This window comes from Ictalurus punctatus, chromosome 11, assembly GCF_001660625.3.
Source record: "Ictalurus punctatus breed USDA103 chromosome 11, Coco_2.0, whole genome shotgun sequence".
Lineage (NCBI taxonomy): Eukaryota > Metazoa > Chordata > Actinopteri > Siluriformes > Ictaluridae > Ictalurus > Ictalurus punctatus.
The window spans coordinates 25,445,427-25,460,417 of record NC_030426.2 but is presented as its reverse complement, the minus strand read 5'-3'; the positions used below and the strand labels follow the sequence as shown (position 1 = coordinate 25,460,417).

Below are 14,991 nucleotides of genomic sequence, written 5' to 3'. Positions count from 1 at the left end.
AATAAACAAGTAAAATAATCATTATTCCTTACTATCTTAGTGAGAAGCTAAACAGTCAGATTTACACTGTCTTAAAGTAACATATTTAAAACACGCAACTTAAGAATCCATCCATTTCCCACACCGCTTTTAGTCTATACAGGGTCTGTCTCAGTGAACAAGCTGGAGGACACCTGGATAGGGTGCAAACTCATTGCAGGGCACACACTATGGATAGTTTGGAAAGCCATGTCTTTGGACTACGGGAGGAAACTGGAGGAAACCTCAAATCATGGGAGAAGATCCATGCTAGCAAGCTTCATGCACATAGGGCGGAGGTGGGATTCGAAAACCCAACCTTGGAGGTGTGAAGCAATGATGCTAACCACTAAACCACTGTGATGTTGCATCATGTGGGGAAAAAATATTGAAATGTGTGTGGAGGACGATGACTGAAACCGAAATCTCGATAAGGGAAGCGGTTAAATGACAAATCACACCACACGTGCTGGTGACCCGGGGTCAGGGACTGAAAAGGAAAGTTTTACACAGCATGTAAGTGCTTTCGTGAGAACTAAACTAGCAGCAACGCCAGCCTTTATTTGATCTGAGAAACAGAAAAGAACTTTTACCAACCAACGTCGGAGTGTCAGGATGAAGGAGGAACAGCTATCATACAATCATACACAGTACGCTGCAGCAGAAATACAAAAGAATTCCTTTTTACAACCGAAGAATGACTTTTTACGAAACAACACAAAGCAAACAGGAAGTAAACAACATAACCCACTAATTATATTCATCCAAACACTAACACAAACAAAAATACTGAAATCGAGACAGTATAAGTCAGTTAAGCAAACCGGACATTTCAGCTGCTTGTTAAAAGAATCTTTTTTCGAATAAAAACTACTCCGGTGTGTTGTTTGCGTTCGTAAGATATGGGAATCGTCTATCTGTGAGGACTTTCAAAAAACTATTTACACCCACTACTAGGGGCGTCGCTAGACCACTGGTTCTCATTCACACACCAATGCTAGCAGAGCTGCCGTGCAAGGCGCTAACTTGCCATCGGGAGCAACTTGGGGTTCAGCGTCTCGCCCGAGGACACTTCGGCACGTGGAGTCACGTGGACCGGGAATCGAACCGCCGACCCTACAATCAACGGACGACCCGCTCTACCACCTGATCCACAGCCGAGATCAACAGTAAGGGAGAAAGGTGTTGGGGTTTCCAGAGGGTCATTTCATATCAAAAACACCAACAATGTCAGCTGTCAATCATTTCATATTCACATGTGGATCATGTGACTCTTTTATCCTACATTACGTGGAGATTGGGTGCTCGTTCTTTGGGATCTTAATGAATCAAGGCTTGAATATTGGGGGGGGGGATTGATTGCATTTACACAAAAAGTTCAACCGGTTTAGACCTTCGAAAGCTTAGTGCTCTATATTTCGACTGCCCCGTCGTTTGTTCCTCCTCCAGCATATAACACAGATGCTTATAGCCACAACAGCTGCAGTGCAAACCACAGCAATAATGATGATGTGTGTGCGCCATTGATCACTGGTGTGGTCTTTGTTCTCTGAGAGTGATGTGGTGTTCGCTGAAGGTACGGTGGTGCTACTATGAGGTAGAGGAGTGGGGGGAATTTTAGACGGATTAGTGGAACCAGTAGATGTTTGAAGGTGATGGTTTTCAAGGTTTATAATACTGATGTTCATCAGCCAGGAGGGACTAAAGCACTTGATGGATGAGGCGTTATTTGCTTTTTCTTGGTACTTCGATAGCCAGTCTCGAAGTGGTACAATGTCCCGGTCGCACCTCCAGAGATTTTCAAATAGCACTACATTGGTAGCATTGGTTAGCGAGTCTAAAAGCTCCTCGGATAAATAGAGTAGAGAATTGTTTTGAAGCTCCAGATGCTTTAAATATGAAAGGCCATGGAGAAGCTTCCCAGGAAGGTGCTGAATCTGATTGTTTCTCAACGATATTTTGGCCAAATTAGGAAGACCTCTGAATACTCCTTCCTCGAGGCTTGTCAGGTGGTTGGCCTGTAAAGAAATTTCTTCCAGCTCGATCAATCCATTGAAGGCACCAGGAGAGATGTACGAGATCTGGTTCCTGCTGAGCACTAGAAGTTTGATATGAGTTAAACTGCTGAAGACGTTTTCATCAAGACGTGTTAAATTGTTGTCATACAGCCACAGCTCCTCGAGCAGGGGCATGGGACCGAAGGTGTTGGGAGACAGTGTCTGCAGCTGGTTATCAAAAAGTGAGATCTTCTGTAGCTTGGGCATGTTCAAGAAGATACCTTCAGGAAGGACAGACAGCAAATTGTTAGAGAGGTAGAGCTTTTGGAGCTTCCGTTGGTGTGCGAAAAGTTCCGCAGGTAAGTGTGTGATGACGTTGTTCTGCAGATGCAAGAACTCAAGGTTCTCCAGATGCTCAAAGATATTGCTTGGGATCACTTCCAGCTTGTTCTGTTTTAGGGACAAGGTCTTGAGCTTGCGAAGTCCACGGAAGGTACCCGAGTGCAGGTTCGTGATGTTGTTTTCCTGCAACACGAGGTTCTCCAGGTGAGTCAGACCCCGAAAAGCCTCCTCTGGAATAGATTTCAGCTTGTTTTTCCTCAGGTCCAATAATTTCAGGGCTTGAAGAGGAGCGAGCAGGGATGAAGGGAGTGTATTTAGTTTGTTGTTGCTCAGAATCAGATTCTCCAGTGACTGCGATTTCTGAAACAGGTCCTCTGGTAGAGAAGATAGCTCAGATGCTGAAAGCGTTAAGTTGATTAGGTGGGGTGTCTCATCAAAGGTGTGAGGTTGCACCTCTCTTATCCTTGAATCCAATACTGAAAACACTGTAAGCGTCTCAGAGAAGGCTCCAAAATGAACTGGTTTCAGTGAGGTGATGTTAGTTTCGGTAATGACCAGAGCGTTCGTATTTACGGGAATGGGGGAAGGGAAATCTTTCATTTCATATCCCTTGCACAAAGTCTTGTTGTTTTTGCACTGGCATTTCTGTGGACATCCCCAGACAACTGCATTTACAGCACAAATGCAGAGGATTATATACTGTCCTAGATCCATGGGGTCCTGAAAGGGAAGGAGGGACAGTTTTTAGTGATTTGTTCCCATATATATAATACACGTCATACCAAAAAGTGCGTGCGTGTTATGTGTTTTTTAGTTCATTTTTCTTTGCTTTTTCACCATTCACTAGGAAATGTGCTACTGTCACACATATTTAGAATTTTCTGCACACTTAGGAAGGTATTTATACTCAAAACTATAAACTGTAATATCAAATAAACTCTTTTAAAATATATACACACTACAGGTGCATCTCAAAAAATTCGGATATCGTGGAAAAGTTAGTTTTCTTCCATGATTTAATTCAAAAAGTGGAATTTTATATATAGTGTAGATTCATTACACATAAAGTGAAATGTTTCAAGCCTTTTTTGTTGTTGTTGTTTTAATCTTCATGATTACGGCTTACGGCTCACGGAAATCAAACATCCAGTCTCTCAAAATATTCGAGTAAAGAATTTATAATACAGAAATGTCGACCTGAGAAGACTCGAATCAGCGAATTAACTCAAAACACATACGAAGGTTTCCTGAGGCTTTAATCTCTCAGTCTGGGTCAGTACACAATCACAGTCACGGGGAAGATGGAAGTGAATGCTGCATTTCATTTGGAAATCAAGGTTCCGGAGTCTGGAGGAAGAGTGGAGAGGAACAGAATCCGAGCTGCTTGAAGTCCAGTGTGAAGTTTCCACAGTCGGTGATGATTTGGGTTGCCATGTCATCTGCTCGTGTTGGTCCAGTGTGTTTTCTCAAGTCGAGAGTCGATGCAGCGTCTACCGGGAGATTTTAAAGAACTCCATGCTTCAATCTCCTGACGAGCTTTATGGAGATGCTGATTTCCTTTTCCAGCAGGACTCGACACCTACCCACAGTGCCAAAACTTCTAGTAACCGATTTGCTGACCGTGGAATTACTGTGCTCGATCGTCCAGCCGACTCGCCTGACCCGAACCCCATAGAGAATCTACGATAGACACCAGACCCGACGATACAGACGAGCTGAAGACCGCTATCAAAGCAACCTGGACCTCCAGAACACCTCAGCAGCGCCACACGCTGATCGCCTCCACGCCACGCCGCACCGACGCAGTAATTCCTGCGAAAGGATTAAAACCCCGACCGAGTATCGAGTTCATAAATTAGCAAACTGTTCACAAGGTCGACATTTCTGTATTATAAATCCGTTATTCGAACATTTTAAGATACCGGCTGTTTGATTTCCGTGAGCCGTAAGCCGTGATCATCGAGATCAAAACAACAAAAGGCTTGAAATATTTCACTTTGCGTGTAATGAACCTCGAATATATGAAAGTTCTACATTTTGAATTAAATTACCGAAAAAAATAACTTTTCCACGCTATTAAAATGTTTTCAGATGCACCTGTATACACGCCATTTACTTTATTGATCATGTCACATGAACCCACTATGTTCTTAGTATTTTCATGACCAATACAAGGGCCATATTCAGAATTGAGTAACGTCAACCCAGTGAGGATTTAATACCAAAATTGTATGCATATATATATATATATATATTTTTTATTTTATTTATTTTTTTTTTTTCAGATCTCAGAAGTAACTATGGACTTAAGTGCTACAATTACGTAAGAGTTACTCCACCGGGTGGAGTTTCTTGAAAAGCAGAGTCTCATTGCGCACAGTTCTGTGCTTGATTTAGAAACGCATTGTATTTTTATTTTTTCAGGATATCGGCTTGAGCAAGGGGCGGTATTAATTCCAGTGCGACCATTTGACAATCCGAAGTGACCACAATATGTCACGGTGGCTGAAAATTGACGTTTTGGGCTTTAAATCCATATTCTGAAATTCTTCATGAATTTGCAGATTTCATCTCGACCCTGCTTGTTTTTCGAGACCAAGCACTAACTGTTGGAGACATTAAAATATTCATTTTTTCTAATCCACAAGACCCTCTGAGAATAGCGTCAGTGTCCGTTCTCGGATCAGTAGGGGTGAATCGGAACACGATACGACTCACCCGCGCACTCTTGATTTAATACAAAATTCGGATTAAATATATATTAAATATAAATAGTGACACTACCCAAGTCAGATGTACACTCATTCATAACACGTGCATTTCACCATGCCACTGCATCAAACGTACATACTTTTATTAGTAATCTCCCAGAGCCTTCAACCTTGATTGGATCAACATCTGGTTCCACAGAACTTCATCAGGCAACTGAATGCTTACACTCATGTTATGCTACACTCTAGATCAGGGGTGTCCGATCTTCTCCGGAAAGTTCCGGTGTGGGTGCAGGTTTTCATTCCAACCGACCACCTGATTCCACCTGTTCAATCAGTCGATCGTGGCTTTCAATAGACTCGGGTGTGGCTCCTGCTCGGTTGGAATAAAAACCTGCACCCACACCGGAACTTTCCGGAGAAGATCGGACACCCCTGCTCTAGATCGTGCAAAACAAGCACCTGGTACAAGGATCAAAAGAAAAGCTCTGAACACTCATAGATCAGCATGCGTCTCCACCCTAATAGAAGATGGAAAAAAAACTAGGAATAAGTCCACCACCGTCACGTTCACCCCATCAGTATTTAGTAGCGATGACTTTGTGAATATCTTCAGTGACAACATTATAAACACAGCCCCCTCCAAAAGTACTGGAACGTAGAATAAAACTGCTTTCTTCTGCTAATCTACCATCTAACTAGCGCAGTACGTGATCGGTGTTGTTATCAGAGGTTCGATCAAACGCCATGGAACGTACGTCGATATGTTTCTGTAAAGCTGCGTTCGGACAACGTCCGTCGTTAAAAGCGCTGTACAGATAAAACCGAGCCGAACGGAACTGTAGAGCAAACTGGAAACCACACAACTCAAACTGGACAACTTGACTGCAATCAAGATAGACCGGACAGATAGACCGTCTCCTCCCGGTTGTGACCGAGCCGGCTGTGTCCACATCACGTCGTTATTCTTTATTAGTCTTTTAGAAAGGATTGAAGAGTCCTACTTTTCAATACGTTTTGAAGACCATTCATTTCAGTGGAACAATGATTTTAAAAATGAAAAAAAAAAACAACAACAACAAAACCACTTACAATAATTGTATTCAAATATAACAGAGCTGGATATTTTTTCCTTCCATGAACATAAAAATTTTTTAATTAGATCTTCTATGTTCTATCTTCTAACAGTATAGCCTTCGTTACCCGCTAATATCAGACATTCTGTAAAAGAGTGACACATTCAGCTTATTTTCTATTTTAAATCCGCGTCGCTTCACGTCCGTGCGGTTAAACGTAACGTGATGCGTCTAAATGTTCTTCGTTTACACCGTGCAGAACCGTACCTGTGGCAGATGACTGTTCAGAAATATAAGCGGTCTTCTTTTCTTCTGTGTAACCCCTTCTCTCCTTCTTAAAGTGGGCTGCTTCCTTAACCTTTCCCTAAACACTCGAGACGTTTTGTCCAGATTCCCGTCAGCACCCACGCACTCCCCCAGTCATTCCCACATCTGTGCATCGTCGGTGCCAGGCTCTTAAAAAGCCTCTCGCAGACCCACCCACATTATTTCGAAATGACTCAGGGAGGGAAAATCCTGGTTTGAGTCTGTCGCTGTCACAGGCACAGGACGGCGATGGCTTTTAATGTCGTGCAGGCTAAAATAAGAAGTTTATAATTATGCAGATGGGGTGCATATCGACTCTTCTGAGAAATTTAAGCTGTAGAGCTGGATTCCAGTTTCCTCTCTAGACTGCGTCTGTAGATAGACGCCAGGGCCGGGGCCGAGCGAACCCAGACACGTGCTATTCATTATCTTCTTGTCACACAAATATGAAGGGTTTTTAGAACTTTGGGGGAAGATAAATGCCTAACTTTCACTGGCCAGACATCATTCAGGAAAAAATACTACAATTAAACCTCTTTTATTTTTACCTCACTGAAGTTACGTGATGTATTCTATAGTATCATCCATTTTTTTCGGGTTGTGAGAAGACTTTCAGGACAATTCTTCTATAAAACCTCAAACAAAATTGTAATATGACGGCACACACTAGCCACTGCTGAATGCCGGATTCTGATTGGTCAAAAATTGTGTTGATTCATTGTCTATAACAGGAGCTCTGACACTAGCGCAGCTCGAGAATGTAGGTTTATATTAATGTGCTCGCTCTTATACAATATATACTTATATATCTGCTATAAAATTAGAACCATCGACAGGTGAAGTGAATAACAGTCTTACGAGTCTGAACAGTCGGTTCTCGAAGTTGACGTGTCGGAAGCAGGAAAAAATGGGTAAGAGTAAAGGATCTGAGCGACTTTGATAAGGGCCAGATTGTCACGGCTGGACGACTGGGTCGGAGCGTCTCCAAAACGGCAGGTCTTGTGGGGTGTTCCCGGTATGAGGTGGTTAGTACCTACTAAAAGGGGTCCAAGGAAGGACAAGCGACAGGGTCATGGACGCCTAAGGCTAACGATACCACAGCACACCTTCAGAGATCTTGTGGAGTCCATGCGTCGACGGCTCAGAGCTGTTTTGGCGGCACAAGCCGAGGGGGACCGACACGATATTAGACATGTGGTTTTAATGTTCTGGCTGAACGGTGTAGTTTCTATAGTAACAGCTCATTAACAGGGGCTTGTTTGCTTTAGGTCTCTAATGTCAGTCTCTTCGTAACAGTCAGAGGTAAAGCTGGAACTTTAAGTTTTCCAACATGGGAGCGTCATCATGGCCGAGGACTTTGCTGAGGGTTTCTTTTACTTTAAGAGTGAGAGAAAAGCAAGACGGTGACGGAACAACGACGTTTACATCTTCGATACGGTACGTGATAAAAGGATCTAACTAACTAACTAACTAGTATAAATCGATTCACAAAAAGTATGACACGACATTCGTTAATAAATAAAGAATTATTATATAAAGAGTTCTTGTTGGCAAATTGTTGCGGTATAAGTGGAATAAAACACTTTGAGACTTTGCTGTATTAGGAACATAATCAACTCCAAATAATAAACATCTCTCAGATAACTCATAGATGTGTATCGTGCTTTACATTCCAGGCTAGTTAGAATGAACCAATTTGGGAAATTATGGAATGATTTGGAGTGCTCTTCCTGGCAAGGCTGGGTTAGTACCGTATGCTATGTCACGATGACCGGGGGGAGGTACACACTTCTGAGTCATCATAAGGCCCCGATCAGGAATTTACAGTCAGACAAGGCTCTGTACATAACGTCCCCTTCACGGCACACAGCTTTTCTACACTGTTCTCACATGGAAAGTGTGAGCTACTTAAAAAAATAATTTTTTTAAAAAAAGGTACAAAAACATTCATCCATTACTGGAAAAAGAAATAAAGAGCATGGAGAGAGAGTGAGAGAGAACACATGTGTCAGCTTCCAGGACTGCTAAATGGAACAAAGAGGAGAAAAACAGGAAGCACGTTATCTATAACGTCAATAAAGCAAAAACAGAAAAAATGACCAAATCAAACATAAAGTCTAACAAAGGCGCCTGCGGTTTTTACACCTCCCTGCACCTTCCTTCGCTCATTTGATCAGTCTGTAGATCGTAATAAGACTTCTGTGGAACTAAGTGAGTTTGTGGTAATACTTTCTATAAAACATATTGCTTTAATGAAGTATAAAGATATTTACACGACCGGTCAAACGTTTAGACACACTCATTCTTTAATGATAACGAGTCTGTATTGATCGCATATACACAGTGAAATTCTTTTCTTCGTATATCCCAGCATGAGAGGAAGTTGGGGGTCAGAGTGCAGGGTCAGACGTGATACAGCGCCCCCTGGAGCAGAGAGGGTTAAGGGCCTTGCTCAAGGGCCCAACAGTGGCATCTTGGCAGTGCTGAGGCTTGAACCCCCGACCTTCTGATCAGTAACCCAGAGCCTCAACTGCCAAGCCACCACTGTATTTTTCCCCCACACATTTTATAATAATAATAAAAAAAAAAGTAACACAAATGGAACTATGGGAATTGTATAAATCCAAATAATGTAGCGTTTTAGCATCTTCAAAGTCGACGCCCTTTTCGCCTAGAATTTCCAGAAATGTACTCTTGGCGTTTTCTCTCACCCGATTTCTCGAGGAGTTTCCCTGAGATGCTTTTTAAACAGTATTAAAGGAGTTCCCACCGACCGCCGGACTCTTATCGGCTGCTTTTCGGGAAATATTTCTCTCCTTGTCGTCCGTTTTAAAAAAAGCTATTTTTGGTAAATAAAATGTCCGTTTTCTAACGAGAGAAACGAACACGTCGGCGCGATTATACTTTTATCTACGACACCGAGTTCACACGTTTCATCGCGCACCCTCGGATCAAGAGATTTTTAAACGATCGTGAGAAACGTTTCGGTCGGGCGTCCACAAACTTTTGACCGGCAACGTGTGACATATTTATGATAAGATATGTTAGGATGCGTTTATAAGGCATTACGCACAACGGGCACACTGTGCGTGTGCGTGTGTGTTGATGAATGCCAATCGGCCGTAAATGACCACGCGGATGTACGGCTCGGCTGATTTGCATGTAGCGACACCCACAAAACTCCATAAAAGGTCAAGTGTACAGACAGCTGTGAGCACGAAACGACCGATCGGCCTGAAAAATACAGAAGTGGAAGTTATTTTGACTCACTATACCAAAATATATATATATATAGTATATATATATTATATGTATATATATATATATATATATATATATATATATATATATATATATATATATATATATATATATATATATATATATATATGTATATATATACAGGACAACCTCATTAAGTCTTATATAGTCTAGAATTTTCACTTAAAGCCCTGACATGCACATGCCTGTGTTTCACATCATATCCTATTAAAGGCCGAAGTATTATCTGCTGTTTGGATTAAATCAGTGAAAACACGTGCACACAGTGCATTACGCCTCCCAGAGTCTAAGAACAACTTCCACATTTGCACAGTCTCACAGGAAGCAGAGATATTTCGCAAGATTTAACTGTCAGCATGTTCAGTTCCGTGCGCATCGTTTCCTGTCATTGTACTTCACTCATTCTCCACAATATCACAAGGACCACAGATCTACGATGAAAAGCTCAGAATGGAGAAGTTCAGAAGGTGATGTCTTTCATATTATAGTTGAGGTCGCATTGTATCCTGGACGCACCGACTGTAAGTGAAATACTCCAAATGGGATGAAGATGTGAGACTAGGGCTGATTTCTTTCTCGCCCAGACTGTAAATTGATGCAGTTTTTCAGTGACGGTCGTGTTCGGTGTCAGGTGATTACACAGGATGACCACGCCCCATAGATTCGATCTCCGTTTGAGCTGACATTTTTCACACACATCTGTACCACCAAAATGGCTTCCGAGGTATCTAAAAGTAAACAGACTAAACACAGGTTATCCAGTCAAAGTACAAGTTATGCGAAAGGGCACACGATTAATATTCAGAGGAAACATGAACCCAGTAGAGCATTAAGTACTAAAACAATTCAAAATCACAAATGAAGGAAGAACTTATCCCGGATCATTGTCATTCTATTGATGAACTGAACTTTAATAGTTTCAGTGTCGAGCTATTGATGGGTCTAATATCGACTATCACCAATATTTTGTACGATACAAAAACTGTCTAGAAAAGAGAGTGATTAAAAGAAGCGTCGTAGTACGAGACATGTTAGAATTAAGGTAAGGTAATCATGGCTGAGCGATTCTCTACACCGATTTGAGCTTGATTGGCAGACATATCCATGTGTATGTCATTCCATCAGCAACTAGGACGTCTGTATACAGCTCCAATGAAGCCATTTACCCCAAGTTAGGCATGACTGCAGCCTGTGGTTTTAGAGGTGCAGTTACAGAAGCCTGCAGTTCCTCAATCAGACACTAGGCGGAAACAAACACACGCAAGCACGTTTAATTTATTTGTCAAACATTTACGTTTTACTTTTATAGCAGTCTTATGTTTAAATGTAAATGCCTTTTTACTTTAACTCCACTGTGTGTGTGTGTGTGTGTGTGTGTGTGTGTGTGTGTGTGTGTGTGTGTGTGTGTGTGTGTGTGTGTGTGTGATTCTTTTAATTAATCCTCATAAAAATATTTTGGCATCACGTTTTATTCATTTGTGGATCTCACTTTACAGTTATAAATCACTTAGTGTTTTTTTTAGGATTGTGGTTAGGGATGGGTTTATGGTTGGGGCTAGGGTTAGGGGTAATGTTAGGGTTGGTGTTACGGTTGGGGCTAGGGTTAGGGATGGGGTTAGGGTTATGGTTAGGGATGGGGTTAGGGTTGGGGTTAGGAATGGTGTTAGGGTTATAGTTAGGCATATGGTTGATGTTAGGGTTAGGGTTATAGTTAGGCATATGGTTGATGTTAGGGTTAGGGTTATGGTTAGGGATATGGTTGAGGTTAGGGTTAGGGTTATGGTTAGGGATATGGTTGAGGTTAGGGTTTGGGTTAGGGCTATGTTGGGGTTGGGGTTAGGAATGGTGTTAAGGTTATGGTTAGGGATATGGTTGAGGTTAGTGTTAGGGTTATGGTTAGGCATATGGTTGATGTTAGGGTTAGGGTTATGGTTAGGGATATGGTTGAGGTTAGGGTTTGGGTTATGGTTAGGGATATGGTTGAGGTTAGGGTTAGGGTTATGGTTAGGGATATGGTTGAGGTTAGGGTTTGGGTTAGGGCTATGTTGGGGTTAGGAATGGTGTTAAGGTTATGGTTAGGGATATGGTTGAGGTTAGTGTTAGGGTTATGGTTAGGCATATGGTTGAGGTTAAGGTTATGTTGGGGATGTGGTTAGGGATGGTATTAGGGTTATGGTTGGGGATGGGGTTGAGGCTAGTGTTATGGTTAGGGTTAGAAATGGTGTTAGGGTTGGGGCTAGTGTGAGGGTTCTGCAAACGATCTTGCAGTGTAATCATGTTCGTGAATCATTTTCGCTGTGTGACTCGACTCCAAATCTTTGAGGCTGAGCTTTCAACGTCATCCTCGGTGAATCAATTATTTAAAATAATAATAATAATAATAATAATTTTACACTCTCACTAGTATCCTGGAAATGTATAAACATAACTCTTTACATACAGACATCTTATATATAATACATTTATAGATATATTTATATATATATATATATATATATATATATATATATATATATATATATATATATATATATATATATATATATATATAATATCAGGAACTATTTGAGTAAAACTGAGAGCACTGTAGATGTAATCACCATTTCTGACCAGAAGAGGGTCATAGAGCTTAACATTTCCTCCATGTTCGAATATCACCACTAGACTGACAAACACACCATGTATACTATAGCAGGGTGTTTACCTCCTTATTCTGCATGAAAAACAGGGATTTTAGTCATCTTGTGCCATGCTTTAGGTTAAGCTAATAAGATGAAAGAGGATGGTGTTAGTCAGTACGTTTACACGGACGACGATAATCCGATATGAACCCGATTAAGACGATAGTCTGATTAAGAAACTCGCATGTAGACAGAGATTATCGATGACCTTAATCCGATTAAAGTCACACTCGAAGTAAACACAAACGGAATTAAGACGTGTGGAGTATTCCTGGTTTAGTCGCGTTACAGACGTGCGTTACAGACGTGTACACACCTTAATCACGCTATTAACGTCGTGTGAGAGTTTGCACCGCATTGTGCGACAGGACACGTACACACACGGCAGCGCTCGACCGTTTGACGGCGAACGAGAGAGCACGGCTGCGTCCCAAACCGCGTACTTACCTGCTACAGTATATAGTAGCATGTGTTTCAGTAAGTACGCGGTTTGGGGCGCAGCCCACGGCGTCAAGCGGTCGTCTATTAGCGCGTACAGCACGACTAATAATTAACCGCACTCGAAGCGTTCGTAAAATAAAAAATAAAAACACCCAAAACTGTATACGGTCCCATAACGAAGACCGACTGTACGTCGATACGTGAAATCCTGCAGGGAACGTCAGACGGCGTGACGCGGGGACGTAATGACGTAATCCATCTACGTTCTATAACGTCTAAAACAGGAACATGGAAGGAGTATTCTCAAAGCGACTCACGTAAACACCTTAATCAGAATATTACACGTCTTATTCAGAATAAGCTCGATAATGAGATTGCTGCCGTCCGTGTGAACGTCGTGAGTGAAAAGCTGAGCTTTTTCACTGTCCTGATGTCAGTAATAATTTAAGAGGTAAATTAATTACACATCACACATTTTCTCAAAGATAAAACAAATGCAGATTGTTGCAGAAATATTCATCATTTCACGCTCAACCCCGATGAGACGGAAACCTGATTTCCGAACATCTCTCAAAGCTCTGGTGTGTTCCAGCGGCTCTATAAATAGACCACAGTCGCAGAAGTGAGTGAACGCAGGGTTTCAAACGATTCAGATGATCCGAACGACACGGCCGTACACCCCACAGCTTCCAGTGCGCGTTTAACGCATACAGAGGTATTTTAGTGCGGTGTGTGTGAGACCAGGAGTGTAACGTACAAAGCTTTTTCTATGCAAAGCGGCATTTTTCCAAGTAGCTGTGGTGATGCAGCAATTAGCGTGAAACCTTTTGCATTGTTTTTAGCAGGCCTATAATCGGAATAAAACGTACAGACTTTGTAGATTAACACAATGTGGATCTTCCCCAGTGTTTTGTTCTTCCTTTTAGCCTCCGGTGCAGACGGGAAGGCAAATCCAGGCTCGAACAAGAGCTTCGTGCCGAGACGCCGCATAGGAAACGACGTGGAAGTCGGGACAAGTGTGTCGGAATAACAAAAGGCGCTTTTGTTTTTTCACCATAATCCTAATTTCACTCTCGAATAGAAGGAGTGGGTGCTCATGAGCAGACGGAAACAGTTAAGCCGGATCAAATGCCTTAGTAGCTGCATTCTTCGAAATCCCCTGTCTTATTGGGGAGCTTTGGGACTTTAGCATCATGTTTGAATAGTTACATCACTACTCGTCGTTAGATATTCAACTACCGACGATTCTCTTTTGTTGCCGAACGTTCATTCATTTCTTTCTATCTACAGTAAACGCTTTATCCTGGTCAGGGTTGTTGTGTTTGACCTAGAGGTCATTTTTAACATCGTTCCACCTACTGGTCGTTTTTGGGAAGGTCGGAGGAAACCGGAGAACCCATAGGAAACCCAGACTGATGTGTGGGACTCCACAAGGGTCAGTAAGCCAAGCTCAGGATTGAAGCAGAGACCCTACACTACTTCATAACTTCCTTCATGTGACTGCAGTGTCCTGTAACAGTGCTTACAGAGCCGATGTATGCTTTCGATCGCAAAAACGTCATACGCGATACATCATCACACTCGACTCTTAGACAAGAGTGGAACCTTACGTGGTGCCCTGCTGTTGTAGCTCATCCACCTCAAGGTTTGATGTTCCGTGCATGCCGAGATGCTTTTCAGCTCACCACATTTGTAAAGCGTGATTATTCGAGTTGTTATTATCCTTCCTGGCAGCTCAAAGCCGGTCTGCTCATTCTCCTCTGACCGCTCTTATCAATAAGGGGTTTCACACCAACAGAGCTGTCGCTCACTCAATGGTTTTTTGATTTTTCGCTCCATTCGGTGAAAACTCCAGAGACTGTCGTATGTGAAAATCCCAGGAGATCAGCGGCTTCTGAAAGACTCAAAAAACCCATCTGGTACCAACAATCATTCCACGGCTAAAGTCATAGAAATCAGACTTTCTCCCCGTTCTGATGATTGACGTGAGCATTAACCGAAGCGCCTGACTTGTATCTGCGTGATTTTTTTGCATTGTGCCGCCGACACACGATTGGCCGATTAGATAATCGCGTAAACGCGCAGGCCTATGGGCGTTCCTAATAAAGTGGACGGTGAATGTATTCCAGTGACTACT

General features: G+C 42.2%; 1 protein-coding gene across 1 annotated transcript; it reads right to left on the bottom strand.

Annotated features, from left to right (window-relative positions):
* Positions 1-720: 720 nt before the first annotated feature.
* On the bottom strand, positions 721-6,595 carry LOC108271513 (leucine-rich repeat-containing protein 15). Its single transcript, XM_017479136.3, has 2 exons — positions 6,412-6,595; positions 721-3,077 (listed from the first exon to the last, which is right to left on the bottom strand). Exon 2 carries the CDS (start codon positions 3,069-3,071, stop codon positions 1,422-1,424), a length of 1,650 nt encoding a protein of 549 aa, XP_017334625.1. The 5' UTR covers positions 3,072-3,077; positions 6,412-6,595; the 3' UTR covers positions 721-1,421.
* Positions 6,596-14,991: the final 8,396 nt, after the last annotated feature.